The sequence below is a fragment of the Serinus canaria genome, chromosome 15 (assembly GCF_022539315.1).
Source record: "Serinus canaria isolate serCan28SL12 chromosome 15, serCan2020, whole genome shotgun sequence".
Classification (NCBI taxonomy): domain Eukaryota; kingdom Metazoa; phylum Chordata; class Aves; order Passeriformes; family Fringillidae; genus Serinus; species Serinus canaria.
The window spans coordinates 6,805,925-6,821,435 of NC_066329.1; the positions used below are offsets into that span (position 1 = coordinate 6,805,925).

The window sequence follows — 15,511 nt, forward strand, 5'->3', positions numbered from 1 at the left end:
ATCAAACAGAGCCATTTTATATTTTCAGAGAGAGGGAGTATTTGTACTCATGCCTCATTTATCAGGCAGAGGCATTGAGATAGAAGATTTATCATGTGATAAACAGATTTTGCTGCTGACAGGACAATAAAAGGAAGCTTTTTGGCAGCAATTAGCCAGCACATAGATGAAGGTCCATTTAATGAAAGGTTTCCAAGCAAAAGAAGAAACCCAACCAACAAACCAAACACGTTTATTTCAGGAAATCCTGCTCAAGGGAATGTTTCATTTATATTTCTTAAAAGAACACATGCAATCCTGAGTAGCTGACAGCACAGTAATCTTCTCTCCCAACATTTTTGTGGTTTCTTTAATACTGATGCATTAGCCAGAGAGAATGAAGCTACTCCAAATGAAGTCCCAACAGACTGCCTTATCTACGAGACACCTGATCCTTCAGATGCACCCAATCTTAAACAAGATTTATTAGCATCAATTCCTCACTGTAGATGTGCTCTAATAAAAAATGTAGAGTTACAAGTTACTTTGAGGGTAATTTGACTCCCTCTCTTTACTTATCATTGTTCACCCCACAAATAACAATTATTTTAGTAACAAAATTCCCTTACAGGCCCCATGATAATGGTTTCACTAATTCTGTTTTTGAAAATACATTTGCCAAAGGAACATAAAGGAAACATTCACACATTTGAAGCAGTTTCTGTATTTTTCTGTCCCTCATCCTATTTATCTAGGAGGATGGGATAAAAACCATGAAACTATCCAACAACAGGATTTACTGGATGCATCTGCATATGGTACAAGGAGGTGCCTCACAGGGCTCAGTCACAGAGGAGTAAAGACAGAACCAAGATTTCTGTGGAACTGGTCTATCATGGTCAGATGCAGTCATCTTATCTATAATTCCACCTTCCATTTTGTTTCTGAGGTTGGTTTTGTTTTGCCTCTAATTTATTTGAAATAAATTAACTGCATTATAAAAGCTGACAGGGATAACAATCTTGTTGAAACCAAGAATCAGATGAGAAGGAATGCAGGAGCATCTGAGCATCCTGACATTTCTGTGAGCTTATTTTTGAACTATGGACTGTAAAAATTTATCAGCCCATGCAGGTTGAAGCTATTACCTTTCTATTAAATGCTGTGGAAGAACTCACCCTGCAGGTTTTCAAAACAACAGCTGAAATCTCTCCTCTTCAATTTCAAGCCTAGTATTTCACATTTTGAAAGGGCCCTCAACTTCAGCTAAAATCCATTCTGGCTCTATTGCCCAATTCCTTTGAATTTCCTGCAAAGTTTCTAAGAGCTGCCTCTTGGGGTACCTGGCAGCAGCACAACCCAGAGTTTTGGTAACAACCACTTTCTTCCCACAGATGTTAGGAATTGGGAACAGCAGTTAATCACTGCTGGGAGCTGGACCTGCTGAGTATTGGAAAGCTCAAAGAAAATGGATGGACTACAAATTAAACAACTTTGTATACAGATTGATTTCACAGTTTGCTATGATAAAACATCAATTTCAATGAGTAACAGTGACCTAAATCTCTCCAATCTTTTGGCATTCCGAAGACAAAAATAAAAGGTGCCTGAAAAAAGAAAAAAAAAAGTGAACTTTTACACAAACATCTAATTTGCTTTACTGAGTTCTCTTGAGCCACTTACAAGAGGCTCCCTTTAACACCTGGCAGTGCTCCAGCCAGCAGCAAGAAGTGGAAGTCTCTCCCCAAGGTGACTTTCACTGTTTTAGCTTGATAGGTATTTGGCTTCCAGAGATATTATAAAGTTGAAATGAAGTGTTATCTGCTACATCTTTTGTGCAATGAATGCCATGTAGGGACTTAGTATAACACTAAAAGAATAACAGGTAGGAGAAAATTACCCAGAGATATCTCATTTTGCAAAGGCAGATGTTCTCTATTTAAAATATGTCAAATATTAAATTCTATTACGCCTTCTTCCTGCTTCACTGCTACAGGCATTTTCAAAGATGAGGGAAAAGCAAAGCAAAACTGTCAATGCATCTAGATTAAGGTTGTTTGCTTAATACACTATTGAAAAGAATAACCTCTATAAATTATGGGTTTGAAACAGCAGGGGAATGAACAGAGAATAAAGGAACAGCAGCATCCAGGAGCATTCACGTTTACAGCCTTTGCTGTGCTGCATTTCAAGAAGAAGAATTTAAGAGGCATCATTCTCCAGCAAGCTAGAAATTCACACAATTTAACAAAAATAAGTGATAATTTCATTTTAAGAATCCAAAAATGGCATAAGGTTGACAAATCCCCATATAAACTATCCAGCAAAGAAAGAATACATTTGAAAAACATCTCTGGTCTCTCTGGCTCTTAAAAAACATGACCTGTGTTATTTACTCTGTCACAGGAAGTATCTTATGCCACCACTTTCTTTGCAAGACAGATATGCTGAAGATTGTGGCTGACACTGTCCAGCAGAGCCCTTAGTTATAGACACAACAAGAACAGGTCCTAAATCCTTCCTTAAAGGGGCCTGGAGCAAGCAGAGAGCAATGTAGAGCATAAAGGTCTACTGCTGAGAGTAAAAAGAAAGGCTGAGCACAAACCCACTCCCCCTGAGCACAGTGTGACCATCTCAGCTTCACAGCCTGGGGACTGCTGACACGAGATGTGAGGATGCCCAGCACAGGAAATGCTGCTCCTCTACAAGGACAAGAAGAACCACCTGCACACTGAATGCAAGGCCAGATTCATGTGGGGTGCTTTGGTCTGGGGGGGGATTTGTAAAGTGTATTTTCAATTTCTTTAAATCTGTGAAGGAAGAGGCAGAGACACAAAACTGCAGCTTTGAGCTCAACCCCTCCTGCTCCTGGCCCATGGGGTGGCCAGAAGCCACAGGGCTGCATCTCCCATGCCAGGGAGATTCCTTCAGCACTCTCCTCTGAGCAGCAAGGTCAGAATTCTGCCACTGCACAGAGGTACCAGGAAACTTAATTTTCTCTGTAAGGCTCTCACACAATAGCATGAGCTATGAAAGCACCACGGTGACACCTACTAGAAATGATTGTGTCAATGACAATTAACTCCAGGGCAATTAACTGACACAACTGAACCCCAGTGACATGGTTTTCATTTTCACAGTCCCTACCAAAACAAAATGCAAATTGAAGACCAAAGTGACGTAAAAAACTTGTAAAATCTGATCTCAGATTAGTATCTAAGAGCTGTTAAACCTGTGTCTTTTTATCATAGCAAGGAAAAGTCAAACAAAACCATTTCAGAGGCAACAACCCCAGCAAAGTCTCAGCACCTCTTCGGGGCAAAGCCAGGCTGTGTTTGGACATTTCAGAATCACTTTTCTCAACAACTGGGTTTTCAGTATTTTTTTGTTGGTCCTTGTAGCAATGAATTACTAGGAAACAGCTCCAGGTAGTGCTTCAGCTGCAGTCAGTGGCATTACTTGAAACACAAATGCAGAGTAAGACAGCTCCACATCCCACCCCCATCCTGGGCACACTTCAGTGCCTGCCATGACCTGCAGTAGCACAAGAAAGCCTTGCTCTTTGAAATGGAACAGTAGCTCCAGGGTTGCTGGGTTTTTTCAATTTTCCTCTCCCATATGCAGCCACAATGCCTGTTTTGAGGTTGCCACTGTGCTCTCCTGTGGGAAGAACAGGAGATCCCCAACACAGAGGAGAAAATCACACCTCTGAGCTGTGACAAACACACAGCTTTTATCAGTGCCACAACTATTCCAGACAAACTACTTCACCCCATGTGGTCCTGTTATCTAGGTGAGCCATGGCCTCACCTCTATTTTTACAGTCATAGCTATAATCTTATGCCCTTGCAGCCTTCTAAAACTATGCACTACTATTAGTACATATAAAAAGGTGTCCATCCCCACTGTAATTTTATCACTTCCTTCCAGCAAATAACAGTTGTTGCTGCCACTAGAAAGAAAACAGCATTTCTTTCATGTAAGTCACAAATTAAATACCTTAGATTATTTGAAGGGCTAATAAAAATGTGGGGTTTTTTTGTTCATCTGTTTTTATTTTAAAACCTTAATCTCCTTCCAACAATCAGAAAATAGGCCAGTTATATTTACCTTGTAACTAACTGCAACAACTATTAAACCAGATACTCAGTTTATTATCATCTGTATAGGCCTACTGACCTCAGGAAATCAACATTTATTTACTTCAACTTGAGGATCTGATGTCCTGAATAGATATCCTAGAGGACTGCAATTCTGGAACACCAGTGAAAATAAACACTGATTTACACAGTGACCTCTCTCCAACTCCTTTTAACACAGCTGAACAATCCCCTCCCCTATTTTTTTTTTATATCAGTCCTGTTTAAAAGTTTTTAAAACGGGAATCACCCTTTATCTGTGTAATGTTCCAGTGGCCCTGGAAGCATCCAAGGCAGCCATGACCACACAGCACCTGCTCAACAGAGACTGTAAAATTACCTTACACAAGAACAAAAAGATATCAAGAAAATTAAAACACTTGCAACACCTGTAATCCAGCCAAACCTGAGGTACAGTCACTTGGGAGCACACCCAGCTTTCCCCATGCAATAGGAGTAAGATGCCAGTCACAAGATTGTTGCAGGTTTTCAATGCTATGGTGTTATTTACATAGGCTGTTTCTTGTTCCACAGGACAAATGCACAATCATAATATAATGTTATTATAGACTGTCACTAATTTAAGACATATTTTCCTCAGCCAAGCCCTACCAACTCATCAATTTTTGTTTGCAGGGCAATGCTGCGAACTGCTTCAGCAGAATGAAGTGAATATTACAAGAACAAGCAGCCTGAGGAGGGGTTCTGGTGTTTTTGTTTGGTCAGCCTGGATAATTTCTACTGTTCAGTACACAGCTCCATGAACAGCAGTATCAGCACAGCTGATATGGAGCAATCTAGACACAGAGGTGAAACTGAAAAAGCCCTGAACTCAGCTCTGCTGGCAAACACCATGTTCAAAATCACAATAGCCTGATTGTCATCACTCAGGCTACTCCCTGCTATTTCTATTCCATGATTAGATGGCACTTTGCCATTTCCCTCAGTGGTTGTTAACCTCTCACCTTGGTTTCAGTTCTCCTCGTGGTTCCATCCTCAGAAGTGACAATAGACACGTGGGAAGTGGGAGTGCCTGGGTCTTCCTCCACAGTGACTGTCTCTTCCACCATTTCTTGAGGCTCTTGCATCATTGCTATTGAAGTCTGGTTACTGGGGCTTTGTTCCTATAAAGAAGCAGGTAAAAAAAAATCAACTTCTTACTTCTACCATCATGGTGTAACTATTCCACTGACTTCAGCTTCCTTGATTGAAAAAAGCTCACATTTTACCCAACAATTTACAAGCAGAGATTCAGAGAAAGGAGTATTTTCTGTCTCAGAAAAGCTTGCTGCAACTGTGCTGGTATGACTGGGCTCAGTGCAGCAAACAAATCATGTGAAGCATCTATCAAGTACTTCATATTAACAGGCAACAGACTAACAGACTATCTTAAATTTAAATCTGCTTTAAGCTTCCTCAATGCCCAGCAGAGAAGGAGTGGAATTTTTCTCTGCAAAAGCATTCTTTCAGTTCTGCAGTGAACAGGCCCACTGGCTTTCAGAGCAGTTAATCTTACACACCATTGAAAGTTTCTCTACATTTGACCAAGTACACTCAGCTGGAGACTGGAGAAGGCTATAAAACATCAACACCTACAATTAAACAGACACCTCTCCCAAACTGCCCAAAGCGATAATAATTAAACAAAAACTTCATGGCTAGAGATAAATTCACTGAAATGCTTCCCTCCATACATCCTCACTAAGTCTGTAAGGTCTAACTGGCTACAAGCTTATTTAAATTTATAACAGAGAGACAACAGAATAAAATCTAAACAGAAAGAAGGGAGATCAAAGGCGGGTTCTTGCAGGGATTCTGCCTAAAGAGAACACTCTGCTGCTCGCCAGCACCGGCACCTGAACCTTCCCTTTTCCCATGCAATTGTGTGCTCCAGCACAGAAATCAGAGAAGCTCCCTTTGGAAGATGAATGCCTTTCCGAAGTTTCCCAGCAAGAGGCCAATAAAGAACCAGCTTATGTACTGAGAACTCAGACTTTTGCCCAGCATTATGAATCCTCAGCCACGTAAAATGAAACTACAAACTGCTCATTTCATTACAAGCCCTGAAGGTATCTGGCTACACAGGCTTTAAAGCCAAAGCAGGGCTTCTGTTGGCACATCCTGTCAGACACTCAAAGAATATCCTGTATTAAGGACTATACACACACACACATATTTTTACACATATTTTAAAAACAAAAACCAGAAAATCCAAGAAGAATGACACGGAGCCCAAAACTGCAAATTGAACACACTTTGCCGAAAGCAAACTCTGGACAAACTCTTCACATCATAGGAAAATAAAAAGGCTTGGGATGAAACTGTTGTAATAGAGGTGCTCAACCTAACTACATAAAGGTTTAAATATTCTTCACATGTGAACAGCTTCATCACCAGGGATCTACAAAACTACCTCTTGTGTCATTTAGAAAAATTGTATTTCAACCCAGCTATAACCTTTGGATTTCTCCTTTTGCTGTGCCATATTTTGTGCAGGTCCCCAGTGACCTTTTACTGCTGATGTCTCAATAAGGTTCACATTTAATTCTTGCATGATCTATTATTTCTCTTTAAAGAAGCTGAGATGCCCCTGCCCAGTTTTCCTTTATTTACAGCTGTATTCTGACCTTCTGGAACACACACTTCAGTAAGGAAGCCACTCCCATTTTCAGGTAAGCACTAATATTACCCAAGACCATGACAATAAGCCTTTGCCAATCACCTCAGTCAAAATGCAACAGAGACAGCCTTCAAAGGCAAGGCACCACAAGCAGGCACTACTTCCATTTCTATTGAAACCACAGAATAACTCAGGTTACAGAATCAATCAATGAGAATAAGGTTTCTGAAATCCTAAAGAAAATCACTCCTTCCAGTCTGCAGGACTCAAGTCATTAATGGCAAATAACTTATGCTACATGCTGAATTCTTCATGGTAGAGTTCAGATGGCACATCATGCCTTCTGTGCATGGCTCCAGAAGGGGAACTGCTCCTGCAATAAATGCATTATTCTCTTCACATCTTTCTTGAAGATACTGTGCTATAACTGCAACTCCCTTTCTCACACCCCACAGCGAAGCTTTCCTGCAAAGAGAATAATTGACACAATTCTGCAATAGAGTAGAGACTCAGAACTTTTATTCATCTTCACTCAACCAAAGCTTACCAAGAACAAAGAAAGCAGTTACATGTGGAGGGCTTTGCACAACACCTTATCCCTGTAAAGCTCACCACTGCTGCAAGGTGGGACCTTCTCACTCCTCTCACACATGGATGTACACACAGAGAACTCATCCATCACCTTCATTTCCAGCTGCACTTGAGGTGTTGGCATCTCTTTGTTCCCCTCTAGACTTTATACAGGCAGCCTCTGTTTTCTGATAATAAACCTGAGGATATGGAAGGTGGAAGGAAGTATTTTGTTCTTTGAGATTTTGCAATACTTTTTCTTTATTAAAAAAAAAAAAAACCAGAGAGCCTGCCTTTGTGTTCAGACTGCCTGTGGGCAAAGGAAACCTTAAAAGCTATGCACTTAAACATGAGCAAATTGCAAGCTAGAGCATATTGACTTTAAATGAGCGTTGTGCTGGGTTTTATCCTCTGGCTGCTTCTAAAATGAAGATTCAGGGAGATATGGTACAGATCTGCATTCCTACAAGAGAAAACTATTGTTAGCAAGAGACTGTCCCTGGCATCAGAGAGGCAAAAAGCTTGCACAGCTCGAGGTAGATATCTCAACACAGACAGGTGCCCAGCCAGCATCAACTGTGTCTTCCTTCTTACTGTGTGAGCTACTGAGGAATGCAGTGAGCCAGGGGACAGCCTGTCACCCAGCTCACCCCAAACTGCCTGAACCAGGCTGTTCTTTGATCTCCAAACCCAGTCCTTTCTCTCCACTGCTAGCTTGGAGCTGTCACAAGTGAACATTAATGTAGAAAAGATGCAAAGGTTTCGTTATCTGTTTTCAGACACCATCATTAAGGATTTTAGGTCATCACAAATTGCAGAAACTGGGACACATTACCCCTTTCAACTACTTCCTCTGTGCTCAGCTTCGAAGGCAGTATTTAGGACGCTCTTTTTTGCTAAATACACCTCAGCATCTCAGATCCCAAACATTTGGCAGGTATGCCTAATTATCCAGAGTAAACCACAAGCTGCTGGATAGGGCTGGAACATGACATCCCTAATGAATAATGCTACCAGTATTCCCTGCCTGCTAGAAGGAGGCTGTTTCTAGTTCAAAATAACATATACTCATTTACCTTACTGGAGGCTTCCAAAGCAAAAGCAATGAGATTACAAAACTACCAAATGATAAGAACAGATTCCAGTGCAGTTATTGCATGTGGTGTCAGCAGTCATGACTCTTCCTTTTACTTTTGCTTTTCTGAGACTAAATGAATCCTATCCTGTTGATTTGTACTTGCATCTCCAGTGTGCTTTAAAAAAGGAGGCCATTTACAACACAAAGCAACAATCAATTCACCTCCAGCCTGTAAAATTTAAGTGCAGATGAAACAGCTAAAGACCTTGTAAAATAAGCAAGAAACATAAAGTAACTGTAATTCTTATTTTGTTAAAGAACAGTGATTTACCATTTAGGGCACATATCTCCTAGGGCTTATTTTGCATTAGACTACTATAGCTTCTGTAATCATCACCATTTCAATTCCTAGCCTTGTATTTCCATCAAAGTAGCTATTTTATATCTGTTTTAATAAAAGAATAACCTCCCCCAGGAGGATCAGACATCCTACTTCAAGACAGTAAACAAGGTTCTTTATTCTCTGTCTATGGAACAATTTTAAACAGTCTGGAAATAATATAAAATTGCAGGAGATGATTATTTCCACTAAAACAGCCTCTCCTCAAGAACACTGAAATCATGTACATTGAATCTTCATTGTCCCAAGATCTCCTTTGTTCTAAAGATTGCAGTGCAGGCTATTCCAGCTACTCCTTACTCCAGGCTACAGTCAGATACCAGGGGTTTTGCAAAGCACAAAGGCTGGATTCTACATCAGTGGACATACTTGTCCTCAGCCAACCCCAGCACAGACAAAGCTCAAGTGTATCAGCTCCTGTGAAACACAGTACAAGTCTGGGCATAATTAATGGCACTGGACAACAATGCTAATTGAATTAAATGTGGATTCTCTCTCCTCTACTACTCTTTAAATTACTTTTTAAGGCTTCAATCTCTGCAAAGCATGAGATTATTTCTAAGTGTAAAGCAAGAGAACACTGGCTCTGCTGCAGTCAAGTCTCAGGCTGATGTTGTGCCCCAGTGGTCTCCTTCCCACTCAGGTCTGCACTTCCAGCTCAGTCATGTCCTCAAGCTTTTATTTGCTGAAGGCATGTGGAGGAAGACAAAAGGCAAATCTGCAGGAACACAGCTGCTGAAAGAATTCTGTCTTGAGATCTGCATCAGACTGGGACATCAGAGAAGGAAACCACTGATGGAATTTGTTGAACTTGGTGTTCTTGGGGTAGACTTTTTCTAGTACAAGATCAACTCCAGCAGCTAAAGACTCTCAGATCTGGTTATCACAGCCTCCTGCCTTGCCAGAGCACCCATCTTTCACCACAGCCCCAAGATCCCTGCTGTGCTCTCTGCCCTGATTTGTCCTGAGAGCTTTCTGTGCATCTCAGCAGGGCAAAAGCTGGATTCCAAGCTGAGCAGCTCGTGCCCATCACTGAGCCTGGGCCACCTGAGGGGCAGCAGTACAGGAGACCATCCCACTCTTTCTAGCTTGTTCTTCAAAATCAGGTGAACCCTCATACACTGCAGTGCTTTACAAGGCAGGGCACCTTCCCCAGGCACATGGAGACCTGAAGTTCAAGGACTGCCACAGGCTGTTTCCCCCAGTTCAAAAAGCACAGCAAGGTCCAAGTCCTCAGCAGCAAAGAACAAGTACACAGCCAGACCTAGCCAAATCCCTCATGTCTGGGGAAGCACTGTACCAAAACTGGGATCAAATGATGGCACACTCAAGCAAGATAGCTCCAGAACAACAAAAAGCACATGGACCAGCCTGTACTGAAACCCAGGCACACATGATACTGGAAGTGGAGTCTGCAATATAGACAATGACTTAAATATGGGAATACATAAATATCTACTTTGCTGCAGATAAACAAGCCTCCATTTAGTAAACTTACTTTTTTGTTTTCTCATGTGAAATAAAATGTGGGGTTTATATATATAAATACATATATATTTATGTATATATATGTATACAATGGGTTCCATGCACTTCCATGTGAACCCAAACACACCAACCCTATGAGAAAACTCGAAGCTTCTGCTGGAGCTCTGACAAGCTCTCCCCTAAGGCTGTTCAGAACAGAAGGGAAATGTTAGCCCCAAATGAAAGCAGGCTGTCCTGGCACAGGGTACCAGAATGAACTCAGCCCCACACCACAATGCACCAACTGTTTCCTGAACACTTACACACTTCCTTTGTCCTTCAGAAACACACACGACAAGCAAGGAACAAATAATGCCAAGAGCTTTTAAAGCACCAAGGTTAAAAGGAACATTTCAGCAACTGGAGAAAACCCTTAACTACAGGAGCTCTGAAAAGCCACAAAGAGGAGAGGGTTTTTTGGTGGTAATTCACCCTTTGAAGGCATCACACCTTTCAGGGACAGCAAGAGGAGGAGGTGAAGAAGAGGGAACCAAGCCCCAGCCAAGGCCTGGAGCAGCAATAGTCACCCCTGGAGTAGAGCAGGACACACTGGGGCTCTGCTCAGCCACGCGGTGCCTGCCCATCACCGGGCAAATCCAGCGCCTGCCCCACGGTCAACAAAGAGGGCTTTTATGCTGTTCTAAACAATCTGAAGTGTCTCAGTTAACGGAAGACCGGGCAATTGGCCCTCAACTATTTCTAATTGACTGGAATGATGGATGAAGCTAAAGGGAAAGCTGACCCACTGAACTTTTCCATACAAAGCTAGGAAACTGAAGGAGATTGTAAACAGTTTATAAGAACGAGAAGTGGGAGAGGCAGAATCCCAGAGGCTTTGCTCCTCTCAACCTGCTGTTAAGTTGTTTCAGACTAAGGAAAACAAAGAGCTTCAAGTCTGAGCAACAAACAAAAAATACATGGGAAGGCCTAAACAAATAGGGTATTTTTCCCATGCTCTCCTCCCCTTTCTCCAGGAGCTGTTTAGCACTGCCATGCAAGCTGGTCCTTTGAATCAGAAAGGGCAATTTGTCACTCTGACAAGGTGTCTCTCAGGGCTCTCTATTGCCTTGCCCTGCTTTGCAGATTGACTGGGTGTTAACCACGGATGTCAAGACATTACATCTCAGTCAGCTTCAACTGAAGGATGATATGCACTTCAAACTTACATGTTAATCAGTGCCACTACATTAAGGTAATGCTCAGGAAACCACACACGCCCCTGGATTTTCTGAACAAAACCATCACTAGCAGCTTTGCACTGCAAAGGGCAACAGTGCTGCAATGTGACAGAGCTGTCTGCTCACCTCAACAGCTCCTGGGAAGGAAGTCTGAGGACACACAACTTCCAGAGGAGGAATGGATGAGTAAGAGGTTCAAATTCACACCATCTAACTTTAGACAGCTGAGCAAGGTATCTAAATGCAGGATAACTTAATTCTTTCTTGTCAGTCAAAAAGAAGAGTAGGAGCCTCAGAGAACAGAACTTGCACACACTACATTACTTCCTTGGACAAATGCAGCTCTTGCCATTGATTCTGCACAGGAATTGTATCAAGTGCTTCAAGACAGCATTAAAGCTGGAGGATGAATCCAGGCCTCAAAGCCCCAGTGTAAGTAGTCTCTGTAGAACTGAGAATAGGACAAGGGTATCACAAGTCATCATTCAGTCCCTTAGACATAACCCTTTTTCTCCCAGTAGTTCAGCAAGATCAAGTAGTAAAATAGAAGCATTAGCTGTTATTTGTAATATGAAAATTATACAGGACAGAAAACAACCAAAAAGAAAAAGAAAAAAGAAAAAAAAACCAAAAAAACAAAAACAAAACAAAAACCCCCACCAAAAAAAAACCAAAAAAAACCCCAAACCCCAAAATAGAAAGAGCACCTGGCACACAGAGCTCTCCTTCCCTTAACTGTGGAGAGCATGGCCAGTGTTTATCTGGACAGCCTGCCCAGTAGGAAACTGAGCAGGAAATGATTGTTTCTCACCAAGATTTGTACAGAGAGTTCACTGCAATTTGCCAAACTACCTCCCAAAGACAAATACAATGTAAATCTGCATGCCTAATCTTTGACCAAACCCAAAACAGATCTGACTTGTTTCCTCTCTGGAGTCTCAGATGAACTAACCAAGGCTAAATTAGGGAAACTTTTAGTGGGATGAGGTTATACCATGGATTATAACTTTGCACCAAGTTTTTTCTTCATCTCCACCTGCTGCCTCTACAGCACTGGCATTAAGGGTGGTGTAGGATGACTAATTTTACATTCCTTTCTGCAAGACAAGCATTCAGATTTCATTTCTTCCAGGCCCCACAGAGTTTGGATCACAAATTAAAGGCATGCATGTATTACTAGAGATCAACTCCACAAATTTACATGCACTTGGGAGTCAGAAGTACAAGCTAGGTCCTTCATCTAAAACAGGAAAAAAAACCCCAACTGTCAGTTTGGCAGGTGAGAGCAAGTTTCTTTATGCAGTCTGTGTGTCCCAGACTCTACCCCAGCCACCTTCACACATCATTAGTGAGTTAGAGCAAAGCCTGCCAGACACAGCCAGTCCTAGGCTGGCACACACACGCCCACTTGCACTGCTACAAAACTACCCTAGAGAATTGCTTTTAACTTCAAGGCAGATCTAAACCATCTCTGCATTCTTTGAATTATGACCATGGCTGGAGCATTATTTGTGTGTCCTAGAAGCCATACCAGATCAGTGTTAAATTTAACTCATCTCCTCATCCACCCACAATCTTGCTGGTAGATCTGAACTATGCAACCAAAATGCTTTTTGTGGAAAAACACACAACACAAAAAGCAAAAAAAAAAAAAAAAAAACACCAAGAAAACCTTTTCTAATCCTGAGGAAAACAGAACAAACAGACCACTGATGATTGTTTAGGCCTGCATTCCAAGAAAGCTGTTCCTTAAAAGAAATTATTTCTCATTCTAGGGAATACAAAGCAATTGACAATAAATCCAATCACCTGTCTCACCAGTGTCTCCCACTAAGCCCCAGAGCAGCTCTGCCTGGCAGTGAGGCAGCAGGACTATGTCAGCCCACACAGCTGCCCAAGAGATGACCCCTGTTAAATCACACACTGCTTCTTCCCTCTGCAGCTCACCCCCCGTGTTCCAGCCCCCTCCAGGAGCTGTGCCCTGCACACAGCCCAGCAGGAAGGTGGGAGCAGCCTCTGACCCAGCCTGGCTCCTGCTGCTGTGCAACCCCAGGGAGCAGCACAGGGACAGCAGGAAAGGAACTGTGCAGGAGGTCCCTGGAGAGGTACAAATCCACTGGACCACCAAAAGACACAAACAAGTCAACAAAGCCAAAGGCTGCTCTGACTGCTGTAAATCTTCCAAATGGAAGAGATTCCAGCAGAAAGACAATTTTCCCAAGTGCAATGCAGTTACTGTGCTATTTCAACTACTCAAGAGAGTTCACCGATGGTTTTTTGCCCAGTAGCCTGTTTATTTCACACATCTTCTGTTTATTCCCTAAGACTGACCTTATTACCCCTACTTGTACATGACCAGACCTCACACACTGGGGAAAGGGCAAGTGCCTGAGCTAAACTAGCAATAAACAACACAGAAAGAAAAAAAGAAACAAAAAACCCACCCCAAAACAAAACAAAGAAACTCAAAAAACAAACTAACAAAACAACCCCCCAAAACTCAACCAAACAAAAACCACCTCAAAACAAAACCAACACAAACCCAAACAAACAAACAAAAAGCGAGCACTTGGATACGAGGGCAAATGCTCCAAAGAACAAGTTCAGTTCTCATATGCACAGCTGTGAAGGATGTGGATGCACTGCATTGGCTCAGACCACACCCAACAGAAGAGCCAGAGAACAGGATCAGAGCTCTCTCTTTCACACCTAAGGTCCAGCTATTAACCTCAGAAGAAGGGTCAAGGAGTGATTTGATTACAGGTCAAGTGCCTAAAGGTATAATGGAAAGCTGAAGGAGAGCCCTTCAGAGAGAAAGGTTTAACCAGTGCCAGTGTCTGTGATGAAGACTGACAAGGCACACACATCATTTAATTTTAAGACAGCAAGTGTGAATTGTGCAAATAAAGAAGAAACACAAGGAAAAATTTTGCTGCTGAACAGGTTGGGCCTAATTATTCTTAGGAAACATGTTTGTATTTGCTCATAATCCTGATAATGGAGAGGTGCTCACCTGCATGCACACAACTGCTCACACTTGACTGCTACAACACTCTGAAGATCTTTCAGGCTAAGAATAAATTATTTAAAGCTTGTGAAGGAAATCCCCATCCCCCCCGCCTGCCCTCAGCAAGCTCCACTTCCATGCAATAAAGAGATTTTTGTCGGCCAGAGAAGGGGCTGATGGTGCCTGTTCATCTTCTGGCTACAGTTGCCTCTCCCCACACCAGGGAACCCCTTCTCAGCTGCCAAGCAGCACTGCAAGCAGGGCCAAAGTGCAAAGCAGAGCACTGTGTCAGCTGAGAAACCACCACTGCTCAGGAAGGACTGTGTCCCATTGCCCAGCCTTTGCTGTCTTCAGCACAGCTCCCAAAAACCTGTTGTGCCAGCACAACTGAAATAGCTGTGGGACAGCAGGAACCAGGAACTGAAGGGGAAAAGAGAAGAGATGAGCACCACTTCTCCAGGCACTGTCACCTAGCAAATGAATGGGAAAGCACTGGCTCCATTCAGTTTATCATAGGAGTGCTCAATATGGACAGGCAGCATTCAGCAAGGACTGCGATTACAGCATGAATCTCAAAAAGGAAAAAGTCATTTAAACTAAGGTGGAAGTCACTTGCCCAGAGGTAAATACCTTCACCAGCAAAGTAAAAGAGCTCTCAATTCCTTAGTTAAATGGGTTTGGCTTTTTCCATTTGTCATCAGCTCTGACTAATGTTCCACATACTTGCTGGAAACAGGCATCTTTCTATGACCACTCACTCTTCCTGGCACTGTGTGTACAGTCAGCTCTTCTACATTAAAGAACTGGAATTGTACAATCCTATCACGTTTGCCAAGCACTAGATTATTTACATAGTACCTTTTCATTATTATTTCTGATGTGTTTTTATTTGGGACTTCACAATGGAATTCAAATATTATGAATACTGAGACAAGATGCAGCCCAAGAGTCAGCAGTCTAAATCACTTCTAAGCAGGTTCTCAGAGGGCTTTTGAGATAGAGCCATTTCTCAC

The 15,511-nt window shown here is 42.2% G+C and overlaps 1 protein-coding gene across 5 annotated transcripts in view; it reads right to left on the reverse strand.

Moving 5' to 3' along the window:
* The window catches only part of ARVCF (ARVCF delta catenin family member), a 247,856-nt gene that overhangs the window by 82,205 nt on the left and 150,140 nt on the right, over positions 1-15,511 (reverse strand). For all 5 annotated transcript variants that reach the window (XM_050980686.1, XM_050980687.1, XM_050980688.1 and 2 more), the window contains one exon: positions 5,084-5,242. In XM_050980686.1, coding sequence (XP_050836643.1) covers positions 5,084-5,242 — 159 coding nt within the window. The remainder of the gene's footprint in view (positions 1-5,083; positions 5,243-15,511) is intronic.